At 36.5% G+C, this 23094-nt stretch overlaps 2 protein-coding genes across 2 annotated transcripts in view; one reads left to right on the top strand and one right to left on the bottom strand.

Annotated features, from left to right (window-relative positions):
- dock2 (dedicator of cytokinesis 2) overlaps positions 1-1832 on the bottom strand; it is a 104742-nt gene extending 102910 nt beyond the window's left edge. Inside the window, 2 exon segments of the mRNA XM_032555129.1 lie at positions 445-528; positions 1790-1832. Of these exon segments, the coding sequence (XP_032411020.1) occupies positions 445-528; positions 1790-1832 (127 nt within the window).
- Positions 1833-8629: 6797 nt separating this feature from the next.
- On the top strand, positions 8630-22266 carry hrh2a (histamine receptor H2a). Its single transcript, XM_032554242.1, has 5 exons — positions 8630-8705; positions 17482-18942; positions 19068-19239; positions 19471-19620; positions 21718-22266. Exons 2-4 carry the CDS (start codon positions 17937-17939, stop codon positions 19487-19489), a joined length of 1197 nt encoding a protein of 398 aa, XP_032410133.1. The 5' UTR covers positions 8630-8705; positions 17482-17936; the 3' UTR covers positions 19490-19620; positions 21718-22266.
- The last annotated feature ends 828 nt before the right edge of the window (positions 22267-23094 follow it).

Below are 23094 nucleotides of genomic sequence, written 5' to 3'. Positions count from 1 at the left end.
TAAATAACTTTATTACTCTGCAATATTCTGCCATCAAATCTTTAAGAGTCCTAATTAAACCGTATACACACAGTGAGAGAAAATGTAGGAACTTCACATTTTAACCTGTTGTTTCAACATGACATGCCATATTAGTATCGACTGCATGTATGTTGTGACAATCACTTTTAATTGCAAATAAATATTTTAGTTTTATCTCAATATAGTTCTTACAAACTATATTTAGGTGTTAAAAACTGAACAAACATGCTTTAGACCCGGGGTGCCCAAGTCCAGTCCTGGAGAGTTACATGTTGAATGATGTTAAATCTCAAGGGCTGGAGTTGGATATGACGGCTTTAGAGCAATATTTTTTATTATTAATTAATACTTTTAACAGGCAATAAAAAAACAAAAAACAAATGTAAAACATGACTGGACAGGAGCAGCAGTAACAGCACTCACCATCACAGACCTCCTGGATGTGCACCGTGTCTCCTACTTCCAGGGAGAGTTGCTTATCTCCTTTGCCAACAAAGTTCCACTTAACTAAAAACAAAATAATTATAGTCATTATTTACATCAATATAACGACAGCAATAAGATTTTCATTTTCAGTCATGGTAATGTCTGAAGCAGGAGAAACATTTAGTTGCAGTTCAGCTCAAATCCACAACAAGAGCATCCTCTGGTACTTTACAGGAAAAACTATTTCACTTCATGTTCAATTACATAGAATAAAATAAATTTCATTAATTCAAATACAATGCAATCATGTCAGATTCAGATCCAGTCTTTGTAAGCAACTTCTCAACATGTGTTTGAGAATGTGCGAGACTAAAACATGCTAATGCAGAGCATTAGCATTAGCTTCCCTCCCAGAGATAACAGGCTGTGTATAATATATTTTACTATAATCTAAGCTGCATACAATTAAAATATGCTAGCTCTGTGTTGGAACATATGGTCAGCATTTCTTTAACATTAACTTTTGATGCACATTTCAGCTTTTAAAACCTTAAATCTGTATAAACTTCCTTCCTTATAGCACCACTTCCTGTGTTCTAGACTCACAAACGAAGCAGATCAACTTTTTTTTTTTGCACAAACATGCAATGCTGTATCACCCCTACTTTCAAAGCTTGCCATCATCCAATGTTATTTTCATTGTTAGTATTGGGCTAAAAGGTGCACTACCAGGTTAGTGAAAGGTTTAACTGTCTCCTCCCAGGACATAAATACTATTAATTAATACATCAATATAACGGCAGCAACAAGATTTTAATTTTCTGTCATTTCAGTCCAGATGGGAGGTCAAAAAATCGGTGTCCTTGACAAGTTTTTGGCTGCATTGCATATCTAATGGAAATATACTGTGATAAGAGCCGCCATATTAAATCACACGCCTAATACAAACTGTACTGAGGTAGTGTTTGCTGTCTTCCTTCAAGCTACAATTACAATTTCCCAGCATTCTTTTTTTTTCTGTTGCATTATGTGCCAAGCATAAGATTTTTTTCTCAAAAGCATTGCCCTTCTGTTGCCAACTCCGTTTAAGTTTTATTGGAGGTCGATGCTGTAGATTATGCAAGTTGTCAAATCTTAAGGTTGGAGTCGAATAGGATGTTGAACTCTGAAGACCTCTGAAGCATTTAGCACCAACACATCCAATAAACAGAAATGCATTTGTTTTCTTTGGACAGACAATGCAGTTTTCAGTAAAACAGTAAGTCTGTACATCAAAATGTACCTGCAAAGTTCGTGCACACACACACAGAAACTTCAAATTGAGGACCTTATTTTGACTTACCTACACCATACCGCTCTGTAGTAGTCCTTGTCCAAGGAGCCATGATTTCATGTAGTTTGCTCTACTAGAACCACTTTCACAAATGTTGTTTGATTCTATTCCTTTTTTATCTCTCTTCTAAACTTCTCTCTTTCACATTTTTTTGTAGTTTAACTGAAAGCAGCAGGCCCTACCCCTTTAGCCTTTCTTCCTCTTCTGTCTCTTCTCGCTTCCTGCCTCTGAGCGGTTAAGAGGAAGTGGTAGAATACAAGGTGGAGTCACACCCAGGTTTATGCAGTGCCTCCAGATAGCTAATTTAGACAGACCTGTAACATCATCAACCAGACTCAGTTACCAAAGATTTAAAAATAGCATTGATGTCAACTGTATTCAAAGATAAACAGTGTCAGTGAAGGTTATTATCCTGAAAGGGCATATTCAATTCAGCACAATTAAATTATTCTTTATTTAAGTATTACAATAAACACATACTGTATAATCTCAATGAATCATGCAATACAAGTAGATCCAGCTCATATTCAGAAGTACAGTGAAATTAAAGTTTACATAAACTAAACAAAAAGCATGTCATTACCTTTACCAGGAGAAGTTAGTGTTGTAAAATTCTTTCTATTTGCAAAATGCCAGAATAAAGAGAGATTTTCTGAAGTATTTTACAAAAGTCTTCAAAAAGCAGATGCAAATCTCTGGATGTTTTCTAAGGTGACCACTCAAACGTACTCTTTCCTTGTGTAGCATTCAATATATCAGGTAGAGAATTGTGAAACAAGTCTTGTTCGTCCTTCACCAATACTTTCCAGATGCCTAATGGCGACACTCATTTGTTTAAACAATTATAAACAAAATGGAAAAACCCAGCCATCCTCAGGATTCCAGAGATGAAAGGGTTTAGGTGTGAAATGTATGCATCAAACCCAGAACAAAAGCAAAAGGCCTTTGAAGATGTTGACTACAGGTGATGAAACACAGTGAAATGACTCCTACATGAGTCTGGGACAAAAATAACCCGAGAGGAAGAAACCTCACTGGCGTTGCTTACACAGCAAAAACGCTATAAAAAGGATAGATTACGGTTTTTACATGCTTGCAGGGACACAGACCTTGGTGTTTGGTGACTATGGTTTTATAAAACTTAAAACAGATTGGTTTGCCATGACCATTAATACATTCAGAGGAAAAAGGGGAAGATTGCAAGCTTGAAAAGAATCACCCCAGCTGTAAAGCATGGGGAAGTGAAGCGTCATGTTTTGGGGGGTGTTTGGCTGCAACTGGTGCACTTCAGTAAATACATGGCATTGACAGAACATTATGTGGAAATATTGACATCTGACTAACTTTAACTTCCCAGCTGATATCAAGTGCAAACGGGTCTTCTAAATGGACAATGACCCTAAACAACCAAATGAATTGCAATTTGCAAAGTGTGTGCAAGAACTGAGATATACACTATATTATGTTTAAAACTTTAGACATAATATAAACAACAAGTACAGAGACAACAGAAGGTGATTTAAGAGTTTATCACAAAATATATTCAATGATATGACTCTTCTCGTTTTGGAACCAGATTCCAGGATAGCACTAGCAGGAGAAGTATGTGATTAATACTTATTGATGATCGTAAAATATTCTATAGAGTACCCGATTACTAAAAAATTATTTTACAACAGCTCTAATTTTTTTTATTGTTGAGGGAAAAACTAGGGAACTGGACATGCACTTTGAGAAGCAAAACCTCAAGAAGAATAGGAACATGATTACCATTCATGTGAGCTAGATAACCTGGGACCTTCTGATGAGTGTTGATGAGTTTCAGCCGTGGAGGCTGAACCTGCCGTTCACAGCCGTGGAATGAGAGGAGACACAGACACACACACACACACACACCAACCTGCAAACAGTTCTCGAGATAAGACAAACTAACTCACACTAATTCTGTCAGCAGTAAAAAAAAAAAGTCAAAATTCCAGCAAAACTCTTAATATTTTGTTGAAGGAAACCCAAAATTGTTTAACCCAGGAAATACAGCTTGAAAAGGAGCTAAATATTAGACAATTCTTATTTTAAATAAAATAATAAATCATTCTTAAATTTATCTCGCTCTCTTAGGTTGTAAATTAATATTAATATATTTTTTAATCTCAACTAATCTAAAAATGAAAAAAAAGCTGACTTAATGTCAGGCAGCTGAATATCTTTTAACATTCTGAAGACACTTCTTTGTGGAAATCAGAATCAGTACTGGTTGAATATTGACCAATGGCCAAAAAACGGAACAGCATTCATTAGTGCAATTGGTAAAATCATAGTGACCTTCACTAAAAAGTCTTGCTGCAATGGATACAGCTCCATAAGAATCTGAAAATGAAATACATGTCTGCTTTCTCACACAAGACAGTGACCTCTAACACAGCCAAAATAAAAACCTCTTTAATTGGTTTTAGAGAAAGAAAGTAAAACTTTTAGAATAGTCTGGTCAGTCATATGACTAACCAGACTATCCAGACTTTCAATTGTTACTGAAAAGAAAATAGAAGGGCCTTCAGAACCTTTCAGATTTGAGGAAAGTTTGTGTGGAAAAGTAAAAATTTCACCTATGTGTAAGATTAATTTCCACACGAGAGATATTGTGAGAATGTCCTTACCAAGAAAAACGTTTCCACAAACTATTCAATACATTCCTGTAAGTGCATTCAAAACATACTCTGTGTTATTCCAATGCTTTACCAATAACTTAATTTGTGAACTAATTTACTTAGATTTTTTTTTTTGCATTGGTGAAAAACTTGTGTCACCATGGACACACAGTTTGAATTCAATGTCAGTGGCCTGAATAAAAATCTTTAAACTGTGCTACTTTTCCTTTTTGAGAATATTTCTTTTTTATGATAGCTTTGTACATGAAATGATTACAAAATGAACTTTCATTAATGAGTAAAACAGATCTGTAAGTTTATGTAATGAGCAAAATAACTAACTCCAAACCTTATTAATAGTATTATTTAGTTACGTACATCCAAATTAGCCATACTAATTTTTTTTAATATGGAACCTTTTCACAAAATAAAATTTAGATATTTTCTTCTTACAGACAAGCCTATTATTTGTTTTCTTTTGTCTGCCACAGTCTTTTGATGCACATTTAATTATATTCAAAGTGTTGATGGTACATTTGAATAGATTTAACCAAAAATAATTAAAATACTTGCATATATATATAAAAAAAAACACCTTCTAGTTTGAATTTCAAAGTAATGATGACTGGAAATGCATAAGCTTTAACTGTTAGTAACCCTGTCCACAGCACATTTAAGATTTATGCACGGAGGCGTCTCCTCAACATGAAGAAGCATTTCTAAAATAAGATTCAGTTTTTATGCTTAGATATCAATTTCTTGGGCAGAACAGATCTAAGATGAAAGTTTAGCTTGGTTCTAATTTTGCTTGTTGTGGGAATTATTTATGAAGCTCAAATACATTTCTGAGATTTCAAAGAAAAGGCTCCTTCATCTAAAATGTGTTTTCCCTGAACCCCTTCAGTTCATGTTACCACGGGAACCACCCCATTCAGAGAGCATCCTTGACACCACAGTTGGAAGCAATTGGTGGTATAGATAAAACCTTTTGGAAATATAACTGGCTCATTCTATTTGACTTATTATGAACAACACCTCTGGATTTAATTAGACTTGCCCAAAAAAAGTAAATATTACACTTTTTATATAGAGCAATGAATAGAAAATAAACAGTTTTTTTTTCATAAAATAAAATAGAAATCTTGAAGAGCTTTCCTTTAAAACAGGCTGGAAGCTATTACTGTCTTCATCTTTCTGCTTGAGGCTTATACTGAAAAGAGGGCAAAAAGAAAATAAATGAAATCATAATCTTAGCCTTTCATTAGGAGCCATCAATCCTTTTTTTGCTTTATAAAGTCTTGTTATGTTTAAAAAAAAAAACAGTGCCTAATAAATGTCTTCATATTATTTGGACTTGTTGACATTTTGTAATGTTACAGCCTCAAACTAAAGCATCTTATTGGGATTTTATGAGGGAGACGAACACAAAGTTGTTCATAAGTGTGAATAATCATGCATATTTTTTCAAAATGTTTCACATTTAAAATTTTGAAGTGTATCATACAATAGAAAGAAGCACACAACTGTCCAATATAAAATTATGAATGGAGTTCATCAATATGTAATTTAACATCAGTTTAAAATAAATCGACTGTGCTGCGAATGTGTCAGAGGTTTGTTAGTGAACAAATGGCCTCATGAAGACCAAGGAATAAACAGACATAGAGCTGTAGAGAGGTTTGAAGCAGGGTTTAGGCTTTCAACATCTCACATAACACTACACAGTCGATTATCAAAAAAAAGGAAAAATAATAGTAGAACTGCACACCGACCAAGACAGACCTAATCTAAAGAGGCCGGCCAGGTAAGGGGAGCCACAAAGTCCCAGGTAACTCTAAAGATTCCCTACAGAGATCCACAGTTCAGGTGGAAGAAACTGTGAGAATTAGAGCATTATTGATGCCTTTGTGAGACTTTCCTTTTGTGGCCTCCACTGCATTCACATGCACTCACCAATAATAAACAGCAGAAGTACAAATTTAATGCTGGTTTATTAAACCTTCAAATGTGTTTAGGTCCTGTCTTAAATGTAAAATAACGCAGCTCACGGATGACTTGTAAAAATAGCTTAGATTGTGAATGGGAGATGTTCAAATGTTGTCCAAAATCCATAAAAACGACGAAAAGAAATGCTGGGTGGAACTAAAATTCAATTTTCTGATATATATCCAGTAGGTTGTTTGGCGGAGAACTAAAAGTGGACACCATGAACACACCATCCCATCAGTAAAGCATGATGGTGGTAGAATCATTCTGTGGGGATGCATTAATTTGAAGGGACTGGGATGCTGGTCAGAGATAATGACAGAATAAAGGGAGCTGTATGCAAGAAAATCATGTAAAAATGTTTGAGTCTACAAACTTTGGCACAAAGGCAGAGAGATTACAGCAAGACAATTCCCCTTAATATAGAGCTACAGATAAGTAACTGATCAAAGCATACCTATGTTTTATTGTGTCTCAGTAAAGATCAAAATCCAGTTGAAAATTTGTGGGAACACTTTAAAGTCGATGTTCACAGATGCTTGTCATCCAGTCTGACTAAGTTTAACCAATTTTGCAAACATGAGTGCACAAACATTTAATTTTGTGGAAAGCACATACCCCAAAACACTTGCTGTTTCTACAACAAAATAAGCCCTTCTCCATAACAAAGGCCTTACTTTTTAGATTTTCTTTTTGCAAAAATGATTTTTTTAAAAACATGCATTATTTCCTTTCACTTCAGTGTTTGTCCTACCTGGATGTTGGTCTTTTGCATAAAATCTGCATATATTAAACTGAGCTTTGTACCTGTGATGTGGGAAGATTGGATGTGGATACTTTTGCAAGGCTCTAATATAGAAAGTGGGTAAAGTCTGTCAGTTCTTCTGGGACCACTTTAACCATTTCTGCTAATAGTTGCAAAATATTCTGTTTCTTAGTCTGTTCACTATATTTTCTTTCTTCTTACTCCTACACATTCATTTTTTCTTGTTTTTTCTCCTACAGTGTATACTGGTATGCTATAAACAAAAACCCGTCACAGAAGAATATCCCCAGAAGAAGTCACAAACACACTTACGGATGCAGCGTATGTATGTCACAGTTTGAAATATTCAAAGGTGCTCCTGTCGTCACATACAGCAACTCACTATGGATTCAACAATCATAATAATATCATTATAGATGCTGCAGGGTAACCCCAGGAAAACCTCTGGAAGGGAGAGAAACCTGGTAATTGTAGGAAAACATCTGAGGATTTGAGAATAAAGAAATGTGAGGCAAAGATAGGATATCTCTCAGGGTTTTGCAGCAGAACAATACTAAAACCTTATTATGACTCACAGAAGAAATCTCAAGGAGCACAGGAAAGCAAAACTTCCAGAAATTGGCAGAGATGGACTGACGTGAAGATAAAGGCATAAAGAGAGGCAGGTGACACAAAATGAAAGATAGAATTAATTAATTCAGGTTCAGTTAAGATCTGAACAAGACCACGGACAGAAAGGGGTTGGATTTAAACCAGACATTTTATGTTCAGCTTGAATTCAATCTGGTGGAGAGATAAGAAGAGAGAGAGAAAAATGGACAAAGGCAATAAAAAAGATAATGATAACTTTGCCTTGAGGTCTGAAGATGAAGCGTCTGTGGAAAGAAAAGAAAAAAGGAGACACGTCACAACACTAACGTCAGCGCATGAAAAATAGATTGAAAGGTTCAGGAAAAGCACCTTTCTATTGCTAACATCCCTACCTTGGAACTGTGACTGATTTTCAAAGATACATCCCAAATCCTTTGTAACTGCTCCAGCTTACAGTGCACTTGTATGTGTTTTAAGGACATGAGGGGAAAGACATTACTCACATCAGCCCCAAAGAGCTCAGCTCCCCAGCACCTAAATTAGAACTTGAAAATAGAAAATTGTCTGAAATAAAAGATAAAAATAGTAAGGATCATATAGTCAAACAGAACCTGCTTAATTGTTGCAGCTTGCACAAGCAGGTTTGAAGAAATAACAGGAAATGAATAAGCTATTTCAAGCCTAGCCAAAGCAAATTACCCGAGGAGATGTGTAAAATCAGAACAATAGAGCAGAATCAGAGAGTGAAAGTTACACAGAGAGGGAGAGGATTATTCAAGGAACCTTCCTGGCTCTTTTTTTCTTCTCTCTCTCTTGCTCTCTCTCTCTCTCTCAAGCCCTCATTACACACACTCTCCAAGAGACACACTGTGGTTCTCTCTGGGAGAGCAACTGAGTAGCAGGAGCGTCCGCACAGTGAGGGAAAAGCAGCCCCGAGGTGAGTATAAACATTCATGCTTGTCGATTATTTTATGCACAATGTGTTGTCAGATTTGAACAACCGGACAGAGGGCAGGACTGTCCTGCTATTGCTTTTCTGTTTCTCAACCTTTCCTTATTTGTGCAAAAACATAAGTATGCTTTTTCATTATTTTATTTGCTAATTCACAAAAATGCATTGAAATAATTTTACAACTGATTCCAATAATTATCTGTGATATGTCGGTTTTGTTATTTCCTAAATTGTATTCACAAAAATGAAAGCTTAAATTTATTCTTTCACTTGCTGAGATTCAGCAGGCTTCCCATTTTATTTGCTTTCAAATGCAGACGCAGACAAAGGTCAGTTTAGAGGAGCAGAATCTGTGGTTAGTTTTCTGTGTCCTTGCTCAGGAAAACTCAAATTGCATCACAACTTCCTTTTTTTAAAAGAACATCTCACTTCAGAAGACCTTAAGGTGTCTTTGAGAAAATGATGTGCTGTGAATTTAGATTCACAAATTTCCATTTGTGAAACTGGTGTGAATATGCAAGTGTTTCTGTTTTATTTTAAAGCTTGGTTTTATTTTAATGATTTTATTTATCTTGTTTCGTCAGCCCCTTTCAAAGTGTTATGTGTACAAATTTGAATTACACTGAAGAGAACTGAAAATAGGCATGTACAAAAGAGGGTGGTTTGATGAGATAATTACAACATTCAGTCTGCATATTCTTGTAATGAAGCTGTTATAGGGAAGAAAAAACAAGTCTTAAACTTCTTAGCATATGTCTGACTTTTAACCTCTCTGGATGATTTTTACAAAATGTACACATAGAAGCAGAATGTATTGCAAGCATCTATGAAAGATAGATGAACAAGAAGGCGGAGCAAATACAAATAAACAGACGGGAAAAGGAAAAGGCAGAGCAACCCTGTCGCTACTCATATAAATCTTAAATGCTTTGCTAATTTGTGACTGTCAATTATGTGGAGCATTAAAATGAAAAAGTGGGTTGAGCAGACTGGATCTCGGAATTCAGTTCCCAACATTTTTACCAAAATTCAAATAACAGATGCAGCACAGTTCCCATGCTGGACTGTTGCTCATTTCCCCCCCTTTTTTTAGATATATTAAGTGTTTCCATAGTTTTTAGTTATAAACTAATTCAATAAGGTTTGGGAAAACATGAGCTCAAAGGTTCAAATACCTTTTAGGAAAGCACATGTATGGCACATTATACAAAAGGGGAACCTTCAGAAGTAAACATCAGATGCATGCATCGATGCTGTTTGTGTCAGGTGACCAATATGAGAGTAGGTTAGTAAACCACTAAGCTGCTGTTCTTCTTTTGGGTTGTCTGATTTGGAACCTTAATATGTCCATATTCTTCAAATGTCCTGATTGAGTATTTATTGCAGCAGAGCTACTGAAAGTGAATTACATGTCTGAAAGTGGAGACTAAACCCGTCTCAGAAAGATATGTGACTCTGCAGTGAACCAGTCAAATGTTGGGAGGATGTGGTTTAGTGTCGTGACACGGTCAGAGTGCAGTGTGTTGAGCTGAGCTCTTTAGAGGAAGCATCTCTTTAAAAACTGCAGCAAAACATGTAAATGCAAGACCTGAAAAAAGGTTGAAGCTTAATGTGTTTTTTTTCTCCATTCATATTTTACTAAAAGTCCTCAGGCGTCTATTTTGTGGAAGCTTTCTGCATTACTACAATAATGGAATTGCAGTCAGACTGACACTCTGAAGCCAATCAATTATCCCTACCTGACCTGAACTCGTTAGCGCACCTGTGTGTGTCTAGGTGTGTGCGACAAATACATGCTGTTAGTGTGCATGAATATTTTATTTGTTATATTCCCCCTCTTGTTCTCCGATAAAGCACGCGTTACTCAACGTGTTTCAATTTCACACTTCCACAGTTCCTCTCCACTGGGCAAAATGCACAATGGTTACTAAGCAACCCACCATCCCAGACCTTTTCCCTTCTACTCCAGTGACTCAAGAAAAGACAAGTAGACAGATGTGGGCACACACCCAAGCACACGCCTTCACACACACACTCTGTAACAGTAGCGGACACAATGCAGCAGAAGGTCAGTTTATAGAAGCAAATGTGAAAAAGGAACATAATGTTTGGTTTCATGTTGAAATTCAATAGGATAAATAAATAATTTATATGTTGCTCTGATAAACCACATGGTTTCATAATTTATAGACCTTTACAGACAGCATTACAATAAGTACTTAAGCTAATATTTAATTACCTAAAGCCACTTAATCATATCATTCTTCTGTCTCTTAGAACTTTATATTATCTATACTTTTGTATAACTAAAGTGCAGTAGGTTTCATAATAACGTTTTCAGTCTTACATCTATTAAATCCTCATTTATATGAACCCATATTTGCAGCCTACCTCTCATAACCAAAAGTAAACTACTGTGCGAACATTTTAATATGCAAATATTGCAGAAACTATTTAATTTTGAGTACAGTTTGAAGAAATCACATTGTCTTCAGAAAATTAAATTGTCTAGTGAATAATTTAACCCTCCTGTTATGTTCGTTTCTAGGGTACAGCAAAAATGTCCGTGGGTCAATTTGACCCGGAGAGTGTTTAATCATGCAGTAGTGTCAGAAACCAAAAAATCCCTCCAAAACATTTTTGTATCTGATTATTAACTCCAATTCAATCAATATTTGTGCAATGATGTTTTTCTATTACTCAGAAATTAAGGATCAATGACGACAACCTACTCATTTACTCATTTGGACATAAAAAATGGAATTTACATTTTTATGTCCACTGAAAAAAACCTACAAAGAAAAATACAATAATTTCCTTGAAATTGATCTTTGGTAATTTTTTTTATATTACACTTTTTTTTTTCATGGGTGATCTTTAAAATTGAACTTGAGACACACATACTGTTCAGGGTCAAATTGACCCGCTGATTAAAATCAAGATAAATGAGTCATGCAGAGAGTATTTATGTTTCCCTCCACTTCTGCTGAGTGTCCACTCAGTGTGGGTGGAGTTTGCCCATGGGAACAGAAAAAAAGTGGGCTTGTGTGTGTCTGTGTGTTCATGTATGTGTGTAGTGTGTCGTGTTTGTGTGTGTGTGTGGTGAAATATGGTTCATAGCTGCAAGGAAATATATAGAATAGGACATTTTTTTATCTTTTTTTGCACTTTAACTTGACTGCCAGGTCAAATTGACCCAAACAGTATCTATGTAAAAAGTAGACGCAGGGGGTGTTGCAAATGTGTAAAATTAATAAATTTTCAATTTATATGCAGATTGCACCTATTAATACAAATAGAAAAGCTTCCTCCCTCCAAAAAAAATACTTCCAACTATTTTTTTTTTAAATTTTAACTTTAAAACAGGTCAATTTGACCCGCAACATAACTGGAGGGTTAAGTTGTTTTCATGTTTTCTGAGACTGAGTGGAACAGAAAAGTTGATTTCCCAATCGACTGACATATCAGCGAAGTGTGAAATTAACTTCCATTTTCTTAACTCGACATAAACATGTTCAGATTAATTACTCTACACTTGTGAGAGAAGATAGGATTGCTTTGATAAAGTTTTGAGTTAAAAAGACCAGATACTGCTTCAATACTTATTTCATAAAACCCAATCAGGGTTGTAAAATAAGCTAAAAGCAAAAAAAGTCAAAGGATGTACACCTGGGATGAATGAGCCCAACATTTAAGCAACGGATCCAATTTGAGTAATAAATAACCTCATTACTTCAGTTTCAGATTATATGATCTAAAGCGTCACTGCTGCAGGTTTTTGTTTCTTTTTGCTGCTTCTTTTTCGAGCTAGCCTTTAATCAGACACAAAATTGGTCTCTTTTCACCAGAGACGTTCTGAGCAGCAGGGGTATCCATAAAGCCGAATAAAACCTATTGGGCTCATTTTCATCTTTCTTTTTGGAGGATAGGCAAAAGGCAAAGGAAGCTGTTAAAGAGCAATTTTTAAAAATGTGCTTTAAAATTTCACCGTATCTTTTGAGGTTCTTCTCAATTTTGAACATTTGCAAATTAATCCATAAGTAATTGAGCAGTGCAACCATTAAAGGAACATGGTCAGTGATGATGATACATCATGATACTGCATGTGAAAGATTGATTTGGGAAAAGTTGTACACCTCTGACAATTATTGACAGCTGAAACAAAACTTTGAGTCCACAGAAGAAACACCCAGGAAACAATTTCAGCTGTCAGACCACAGAGAACATCTTAAAACTACAAACACAAAGATATATCTTTGTCATGCAAAAACATGAAACACTCTTCCTCAGGAAACCTCTGAAAGCAACACAGCCTTTGTGTTTTCTGAAAAACAGAGCACTTATTTCCAGCCCCTTACTGTCCTTAAAACCCATTAACCAAACGTATGGTACTGGTCGTACGAGAGTGTCCATCTGGACCGTCGTGACCATGTGAGCCTGGATGTGATTATAAAGATGCAGTGACAGTTGCGGCTGTTTGCTGTGAGGGACAATAATAATAAGACATTTATTAGAAACATCAGATGGTCAGGTTAAAACTAGCCAAGCGTAAATAAGCAATCAGTTTTTCTCATTTAGCCTTTTTTCAGCACTAACACATTGTCTCAGCATGACTCACTTGATTTTATTTTTAATGAAGCAAGTCTGACAGGAGCATATCACTGAATATTACAAGAGCAAGATATTTGCTACCCTCTTTTAGACTTGGGCTCATCACATTCTGATGGGTGTCTGGTTAAGACAGAATATTAAAATAAATCTTAACTGGAGTAAAAACACAGCCGAAAATGTACTGACCAAAATAAAAAATGGTAAATTTGAAGAAATAGTAGGGAACACATAGTGCACCTTATTCAATAATATAACCCTGTTATATTATTGTGTAAGATACTCAAAGTAAATTTGGATAATTGAAGAGCTATCTGTGTGTGATGTTGAAGACATAAACTCTGAAAGAGGGCTCACAGTGAAAGAAATATTTTGATGATGAAAACTGTTGAAATGTGTGTCTCATAAGTCTTTGATCCTCCCAGATAAAATGTCCCAGTCATTACTTGCATTTGTAAGCCGCTCTTAAAGCTCTGGTGGGCTGCTGGATGATCAGTGTTTGCTCTGGAAAATGTTCGAAAGCTCCAACTGGTCGGAAAAAGACAAAGATTAGAAGAGTTCAGATTTCTGTAAGGCAGTACAGTCGTACAGTTGAGATGATATTTTAATCATGTCCAAACTTCTTCCGTCTTGTCCTGACATAAAGTCAGTGTCCATCTCTTTTGTCTGTACCAAACCTACATACATATTCAAACAAGAGAAAAGGTGCTTACCCACCAATCACTGACTCAGAGATATTCTCCACACAGATACACTCATTCTGTCAAATGGTTAGCCTTATTCTGCCAGGCACAGATTAAATATTCTTGCTCATCTACATGTAGCACTAGAAATTTAACAAAGGCGAAAATACTAAACTATATTCAGCCTCAATTCTAGTCTTCTCTATGCTCCTGTTATAGACGATGTAAATAAACTGAACTGAATTTATTTGAATTTATATTAAAACCACAGTTCAAACAGGCTTATAAAAATGGATATTAACAGATAAAAATATTTCCTGGTCCAATGAACTTGGATTTCAGCCGCCACAATCACATAGTACATAATTTGGTGAAGATGAAAACTTAGATTGATCCTTTCTTGCATCAAACCGTAAAGGATGATTTTAGTGTTGTATGGTGATAATTTCTTGGCAGATTTCAGACCCTTTAGTTCAAACTGAGCCCTGGTTTAAAACCACAGCCACTAAACTATCCTTTATTGTTCCACAGTGGGGAAATTCAGGCATTGCTGCTAATCATGTCTATCCCTTTATGACCACAGCATACCCATCTTCTGATGACCTCCTCACAATGCTCAAATCATCTAGAAACAAGTTTTTGAACATCACAACAAGCTTACTGACCCCCAGTGACCTCTATAGTCACCAGATCTCAAAACAATACAAAAGCTTTGGGATGTGGTGAAATAGGATATATCTGAGGTAATCATGTGATGCTATCATGATAAAATGGACCAAAATCTCTGAGTACACTCTCCAATATCTTGATCTTTCTATACTAAAACAAATTAGGACATTTCTAAAGGACAAAAAGAGGTCTAATCTGATACTACCAAGGAGACTGAAGAAGTGGCAAATGACTGTAGGTTATGTTTATTTGTAGTAATAGCTTCATATCAAAATATATTTTGCATATAGCAAAAACTCAATCAGTCATCATTGATCTTATGAGTCCCTAAAAGGTAGAAAAATTACATGTTTTAAGTGGAATTTATAAGAGTTTACTGAAACCACAACTTGGTGTAATATTGGATTTATGTTTACAGAATAATGAGGAAAGGTAAATGCTTACTTTTCAGTCTTAGGCATATTTCAAATTCTACTTGTGTTCAAGTGTGACACTTTTAGTTAACATTAATGGGAAAAAAAACATCTAACCCCATCAATCAACTCCTAATGACTATAAGAGACGAACAAATATTGAAGGGAAAGAGCGGTTCATTAATGTCACGGCAGGGAGGGTTTTTTTGTTGTTTTTTTTGATTGATGCCAACAGGAGCACAAATGCAGAGAACATAAAACAACTGGAAGTTAGCAAAGACCACACCTCACTGACTGTAATGATGGATATTATTGATACTAACAAAACAACGTATAGACAATTTAATGAATTACTAACATGTCCAGAGTCACCCATGCTAATCTGATGCATTAGATTTAAATAGGTCCAAGAAAAGTCAGTCAAACATGTTTGCCTTCCTTACAGAAGTTAATGGAAAAAGAAATTTATGAGCAAAACGTCTAAAACTTTGTGAAGTAACAGACAAAGGCCACTTGGGGGGCCCACTCCTGCTTGTGGTGAAGAAGAGGAATTGTTAACAACTGAAACTGAATCTCTATTCTTTTGTTACTCTTCAAAACACAGAAAGCTGGCATTAGTATTGCGGTACTGCTGAAGCTTGTACAAAAAGTTAGAGAATGAGTTGTTAAAACCACCCATTGCTATTGCTTTCTAATCTGCCAGCCTGCTGATGATTTGAACAGCAAGACTAAGATGAAGCAATCAAACTTTGCATGTGGGAAGTCAGATACTATTATTTTTGTGAATCTACAATAATTTGATCTCACCATTCATAGCAAAATACTGTTTTCCTCCCTTATTCCAACCTGCGTAGTTCAGGTTCAATAATGACACATGACAACTGTGAACAAAAATCGCAACATAAATAAATAAATAAAATACTGCTATCCCAGAAATAGAGGTTTTTAGACCCTTATAACAAAACATGGAAAGATAAAAAGATAAGCAGGTTTGTCCAGAGAAAATTCTTGAATCCGACCTTAACGTGGATTCAAGAATTGCCTCAAGGGTCAATCAGTGATGAATGATCAGGACAAATTAATAGGATGAGAAAAACAACATGAAGTCCACAAAGATTATCAAAAAAGAACTGCAAAGTACAAAACTAGCATTAAAAAATATATATCTGCTATTCAAGTTTAGGTGAAGGATTTATCACAAAGAGAAACCCGCTCATGGAGTAGCTAATTGGCTATAAGGGGCTTCTCTGTAAGCACTGTTTTATAGCTAGGATACGAGTTGGATGAATGTACAAAACTGTGTGAGCTTGAATGCATTTTGAGAGTTCGGTAAAGCTGAGATTAAGACACCTAGAATCTACTATATGATAACAAATGCATGTACATTTTGTAGCAGATTCTGGCATCTCGCAGTAACAATCATATTTTTGCTGAATTGTTTGCAGTGGAAAAAAAAGAGAAGCATATCGGAGTGGATGTCTTCAAAATATTTACTGTACGTAAGAGAGAAATGGTATAAAAAAACAGTAAGTAAAACAATCCAAACATTTAGTGATGACTATGATCCTATATGTTTGTGACATATAGGACAATTCAACAGTCCCAATCTTTTTCAGGTTGTGGTACCAGATTATTGAGAAACCACGTCTTTAAATAAAAGTGTGTGTATTTTGTTTTGTCATGAGCAAGGTAGATATAATCTAAGGTTAAATTTTGTTTCTTCTCAGCAGCATGTGCATATACACTCCCCACTTCATCTAAATTCTCATATTTAATCAAATTCTCAATAACCGCTTTGCCGACCCAGCGACACTGAATGCTTGAATGCATAGCGCTCAATGATTATTATGCTGCCTCCACATTTTTTTCTCACAATCCTGTATTTCTTTTCTTATTTAAAAGCCATTCTGATGATTCTTAATACAATTTTATCAATACTTCTAGTATGTGACAATCTATGCCTTCTCTGGATTGTGAGAATGTTTTTTTCTTCAAGCTGATTGTGATGTCTGATTTTTTTTCTTTTCTTTTACCCTGAGCCCTTCATATTTGATCAGCCAAGCTTTCTAATTAAAGGTAATAAAGTACTGACCTCCTGTAGACCACTTGGCTCACTGATTGCTGTAAAACTGATTTTTCTTCAGAATGTCAAACTTTAATATGTTACCTTCTATAAATGCATTACTTTTGTTGAGTTTTTATAGTTTCAATGTAATTTTAATGCAGATGTGTAACATTCTTCACAGATTATAAATTCATATGTGATAGGCTTTTTGTAATCCAGAAAATTATACAGTGGGAAAAATTACCATGTAATTTGCATTTGATAATGGAACAAAATCAAAGAAACCTCTCTTGCTAACTGTACTTATCATCTGTGTCCACTAGGTGTCACCACAGCTGCAGAAAATGGCATTAAAGGGAACACTGACAACTACCCAACAGAACGAAAAAGGTTGCAACTCTAAGTCACAGTATTTGTCCAGAAGGGAAAGCTGACTACCCGGCTTTACTCTGGGATAAAAATTTTTTGAAAAAAAGAGGATATCACACATTAGAATCAGAACCTTTAAGTGTTTTTTCAGGGAAATAAACATGTATGTGGACAGCCAAAGCTGAAAGGACAGCATGCTTGGAAGATCTTTTTTTAAAAAGGGACCTCCTAAGCATCAACAAAAGATTTTAAAATTGCATTGTTAACTTGAAGCTTCTAGCATGTGTCCCTGTACTTCCTAAAGAGTGAGCATTTTCCATTGAAGTAAAAGACACAACATAAAACTGTGGTTCACAATCAGTTTCAACAGCAAAGACTTTACGTTGTCTCCAGTGGCGCACCAGTAATAATGTTGTCAAAAGTGATGCTGGGTGTCATCCTGTCCCTCCTCATCCTCCTGACTGTGGGTGGTAATGTGCTGGTGTGTCTAGCTGTCTGCGCCTCACGACGCCTCCGCTGCCTCACTAACTGCTTCATTGTGTCACTGGCTGTGACAGACCTCCTGCTCGGCCTCTTGGTCCTCCCGTTCTCCGCTCTCCTCCAGCTCGGTGATGAGTGGCCGTTTGGCCCAGTTTTCTGCAACTTCTACATCTCCATGGATGTCATGCTGTGCACGGCCTCTATCCTAACGCTGCTCGCCATTAGTGTGGACCGGTACCTGGCAGTGACCATGCCTCTGAGATACGCCTCTCTGGTGTTGCCATGGAGAGTTGCTGTAGCCTTGGTGAGTGTCTGGACAGTGTCAGTGGCTGTGTCTTTCTTGCCAATTCAGATGGGATGGAACACTGTTAATGGGACGGTGCAGAATCACGGGCCCTGGGCTTCTGAGAGGAGATGTCGTTTTGAGCTGAACAGGCCTTATGTACTTACAGACTCTCTTCTCACCTTCTATCTGCCTCTGTTGGCTATGTGCTGGACCTATCTTCAAATTCTTCGCATTGCTCGGGCACAGGCCAAGAGAATTATCAGTGCCCGACCTATTTGCATCACCAGCTATAATTGCAGGAACAGCCCCTCCACAAGTACTACCCTGGTTTCTGGTGTGACAGCTGTGGCACTAAGAGACCACAAAGCCACACTGACATTGGCAGCTGTGATTGGAGCTTTTGTTGTCTGTTGGTTGCCTTATTTCATATTATTCACAGTGCTAGGTCTCAAGGAGCATCCAGACCCTGGCATAGTACCAGAATTTCCTATTGTTTTGTGGTTGGGGTACGCCAACTCAGCCCTAAACCCTCTCATCTACGGAGCCTTAAACAAAGACTTCAGGTCAGCTTATGCTCATCTACTGAAATGCCGTTTCCCTACATACAATGGCTGGAGAAGTCAGCAATCTTCTCCCACTTTTACAGCAGGTGATGCAGCTGCTTCGAAGCTCTTAAATTTGGCTAATAGCATAATCTTTAGTCAGATTATGCGGTCTTTGTTTTAGCATGTTTTTCTCCTACAATTATTTTGCCTTTCCTCTTTCAATTCTTAGCCCGAAAGCAGCTCACAGAGGTGACACTGCTGTGTGGTCACACCTCTGCCTCCTGTACAGAAGCAATAACATCTCAAAATGTCATGCTTCAGGACGTGAGCAGCAGAGGAGCTGCTCCAACCACTCAGTCTACAAATGGCACAGCTACCACAGATGTCAGTGGCAATCAGGGGTAATTTGTTTTTTTGGCTTTTAGAACTTTGTGTATTTACATTAAACTTCAACTCTTAGTTCATGATTGACATCCTGTGATGATGCATCTGTCATGCATTAAAGAGGCCCTCATTTGGGGGGCCGTACTGAAACAATAAGATTGGCTCTATTTTATGAGTTATTGTACCATTCTGTAAAACACAAAGTTGATTTAGCTTTCTATGTGAATGTGTCATCCCTTTATGTTCAGTGAGCCAGTGATGTGCTGAGCCCATTGTACACCCCTGATCCAGGATCAGTCAGCCTGAGGAAAAAGCGCAACAGACAGACGAAGATGGACGGAGACGCTACAACCCCCCACATATTCAGTGCCACAGCAGAACCAACCATAATGCCACATGTAAGTAGATATACGGCACATACTGACATCACTATAGCCCCCACAGGCCATATCTTGCCCAGAACAAATGAACTGTGACACAGATCCTTGCTGTGTCATCCACAGTGCACTAGGCCATATGGCAATATGCTTATTAGGCCAAGAAAATTTGCTTTCAGCACTTGTTATCCAGTTTTACTGCTTGTTTTTATTTCTCCTGTAAAGATTTTATGAAAAGGTTGGAGAAAGCAAATAAGTACAGCCATAATTTGTTTCTATAACTATTGATCATTATTCTGTTTTGTCACACTACAATAAAAACTTTTAATTGGAATTGTATGTGACAGATTAACACACAGTTGGCAATTGTAAAGAGGAAATAAAATAGTTTACACATTCCCTCCATTCTCTTCCACTTATTGATATAAGATGACTGGTTATACAGGCCCAGTAGGAAAATCCAGACATCCCTTCTCTTCGTGACATTTTCTACCTTATTCTGTGTGATCCCAAGTCATTTCCAACCCAGAATGGATATATTGTCTCTCCAGTAAATTTTGGATTACCCCCAGGGCATCGTCTTAGTGGGGCGGGATTTTAAAGAAAGTCATCCTGAACAGATGTCCAAACACTTAACAGAACCAGTTCTCCTCCTACCATTTCCTCATCTAAAAGTGAGGAGTTCATTTCAGTGTTCAGGTACTTGAACATCATGGTACTTTTGATTATGATCCATATCTCAGGACCCTAGGTGAGTGTTGGAATGAATGAATGCAGTTGAGAACTTTGGTTTTTGATTTACTTCTTTTTCTCACCATCACAGTACAAAGCATATCAATAATTCAGAAGGTACAAATCCAGCTCCTCACATTGAAAAGAGATTCTACAAAGTATTGACTCTTAGAGTCTGAATAAAAATGTAAAGCAGAGTATTCAAGTTTTTAGTTGCGTCTTTCAGTTTGGAAGTGTGCATTACTTTGAATTGCTCTATCACATAAAATGTTCAGGGGACATAATTTTGCAAAGTACTGCAAGGGCTCACTTTGTTTTCTGCAAAGAATTACCAAAATGGCCCAAAAGCTGAAAGGGGAACGCATCATAAAGATGAAGATATGCAGTCTATGCTATCACTTGATCTGCATTCTGACCTTGATTTTCTTTTATCCAAGCATCTTTTTCTTGGACAAGAGACACTTTTTTAGTTGCCTTCTCATTGTATGGTTGTTATTCAAAAGTTTTCACTTCTTGGAGCAAGTGGTAACGGCAGGCACTGTATGAGTGGCAACACAATTCTATGGTGCAACCCACTTTATATTGCACTCCCCTTGGTGCATTAAGGCATCACAAGGTGCCTTAAGAACTGCTTCTTCAATGTGCTGCCTATTTCCCCAAACTCCACCTTGGTTCTTCAGTCCAAAGCAAAGCTCCACCCTCACAGAGCACTCCTCCCCCACTCAGCTCCACCAGACTAGCGGAAACAGCAATTAGAAAACACCTGGTGGAACTGCAAATCTGCCTAGCTTATCATACAACCAACAAAACTCCTAAGAAGGATTGTAAACTGCATCAGTGGACAGCATGGAGAAGCAATGTTGTGATGACGTGCTGGAGGGGCAGAGTCTGAAAAAGGGCAGGAGGTTCTAAAAAAGACGGGGCAGTTTCAAGGCATCAGATACAGCTATGTGAAGTCAGCGGCCTTGACTTATTTTTTTGCTGTGAAGCAATGGCTGTGTTCAAGTCAAATGTGACATTTGATGTTGAGGCTTTATGCAAAAAATAAACTATATATACTCTATAATATTCTGTGTAGCATTAATACTAATTCAAATGGTTATTATGGACACTGACTCCTCTAAACTACATAGAGTACCATTTCAGCATTAGCACAATTTCTCACACAATATGCTTCTGTCAAAAATTATGTTTGAATCTAGATTTATATATAAATCAAATACATCTTGAATGTTTTGAGCACTGACATGACTCACTGGAAATACTGTACATGGTTCACAGAAAATTAGGTTGTATAAATGATAGCTTCTTTTTTATTTTCATCTTTTTCGTGATACATTACTATGAATAGAGAAACTTTTAATTGTCTTTTTGTTTTTACTTTAGGATTCAACACCACTAATTCTGAGAAAAGACAAGAGAACCCAAGACCTCAACAACTCCAGACCTCATCAGTAAGAATCAATGTGTTCTCACAGTGGGAAGGCAAACAGAAAGTACTGAAACTCTGCAGGAACAAATGGCACCAGCCAATTAGCTTGTGGATCACCACATTCATTAACTAGTGGACATTTTTCATCCTGACTCCAGAGTGTACTCCAGTGGAAACATGACGCACCGGATCTCGAACTTGGAAAGAGCTTTTTGGAAAGAGAAATTTATCAAGAACTGCATGTTCTATGAAAATCAGCCAATAAGAGAGGAAAAGGGATGAAGAGACTTTGAATTGACCCATGATTTAAATGTGTAGCATACAATGTGTGTAATGTTTTAATTTTGTGAAATTATAACCAACACTCACACATTCTTGTTCCTACTGTTGTGCAAAGTTGACAAATGTATGTATTAAATTGAAATATAAAAACTACCAGTGAAAAAAAATCAATACACGCCTTGTTCCTATAAAATAACAAGTAATAAAAATATATATATATATATATATAAGGAGCAACAAAGAAATTCCTGAAATACTCTGTTTGGTGGTAATGCAGGTTCTTGAGCACAATGTATTTGTTTAGAACTTGAGTGACACAGAAACAGCATATTATCTGAAAATGTTACTTGAAAATGTCACACAAGCAGTAAGTTATTTCCTTTGAGGAACTCTTTGGAGGCATACAATAACATACACTGTAAAAGATCATGTATTTTATATTATTAGTTTTATGTAAGCACATTTCAAGAAACTAATCTTAAAAAACACTCAAATGTAACATTTGAGGTGAAAAACCCTTTTTTTATACTGCTGATTTTTTTAATTCTAGATTCAGGACACAAGATTCCTTTAATTATTGTTCATATAGACAATGATTTATTTTATTGCACTAGTGTAAAAACAGCTCTCAAAAGGAGAGGTACAATTCTATCACACACACAGCCAATATTAAAGTTTAAGGTGCCAAGATATTGTGTGAGCATAAAGATTACTGTAAACATGAAATGAATGACACTTCCAGATTGTCATACTAAAATATAGTCTGTAAACATAAAAATAAATGAAACATATAATAAAATAGGATCACTCTCAGGGTTGGAGTTCCAGCAGACTTGTAAACAGATAAACATAAACTGGATAAACGCCACTTTTTGTGTGACATCCTAGCAGCGTTCAGTTCAGTGATTGCCCTTGTGTAAAACCTGTAAAAAGTGGTCAAGAGCCTGATGATGCGTCTTTTTAATGCCCTGTATTTTCTCTGTGATTAAAGAATGGGTGTAGATTTGATTGGAGACTATTTTAAAACATTTATTACCAATACTGAAGTG

The sequence above is a fragment of the Xiphophorus hellerii genome, chromosome 23, assembly GCF_003331165.1.
Source record: "Xiphophorus hellerii strain 12219 chromosome 23, Xiphophorus_hellerii-4.1, whole genome shotgun sequence".
Taxonomy (NCBI): domain Eukaryota; kingdom Metazoa; phylum Chordata; class Actinopteri; order Cyprinodontiformes; family Poeciliidae; genus Xiphophorus; species Xiphophorus hellerii.
The sequence above is the reverse complement of the archived record's forward strand: the minus strand, read 5'-3'. Positions and strand labels throughout refer to the sequence as shown.

Bases quoted from the DNA above. Each gene is read 5' to 3' on its own strand.
- hrh2a (XM_032554242.1), top strand. From the start codon at position 17,937: ATGTTGTCAAAAGTGATGCTGGGTGTCATCCTGTCCCTCCTCATCCTC. The intron at 18,943-19,067 runs GTGATGCAGCTG...TTCAATTCTTAG, and splicing joins TTCTCCCACTTTTACAGCAG to CCCGAAAGCAGCTCACAGAG.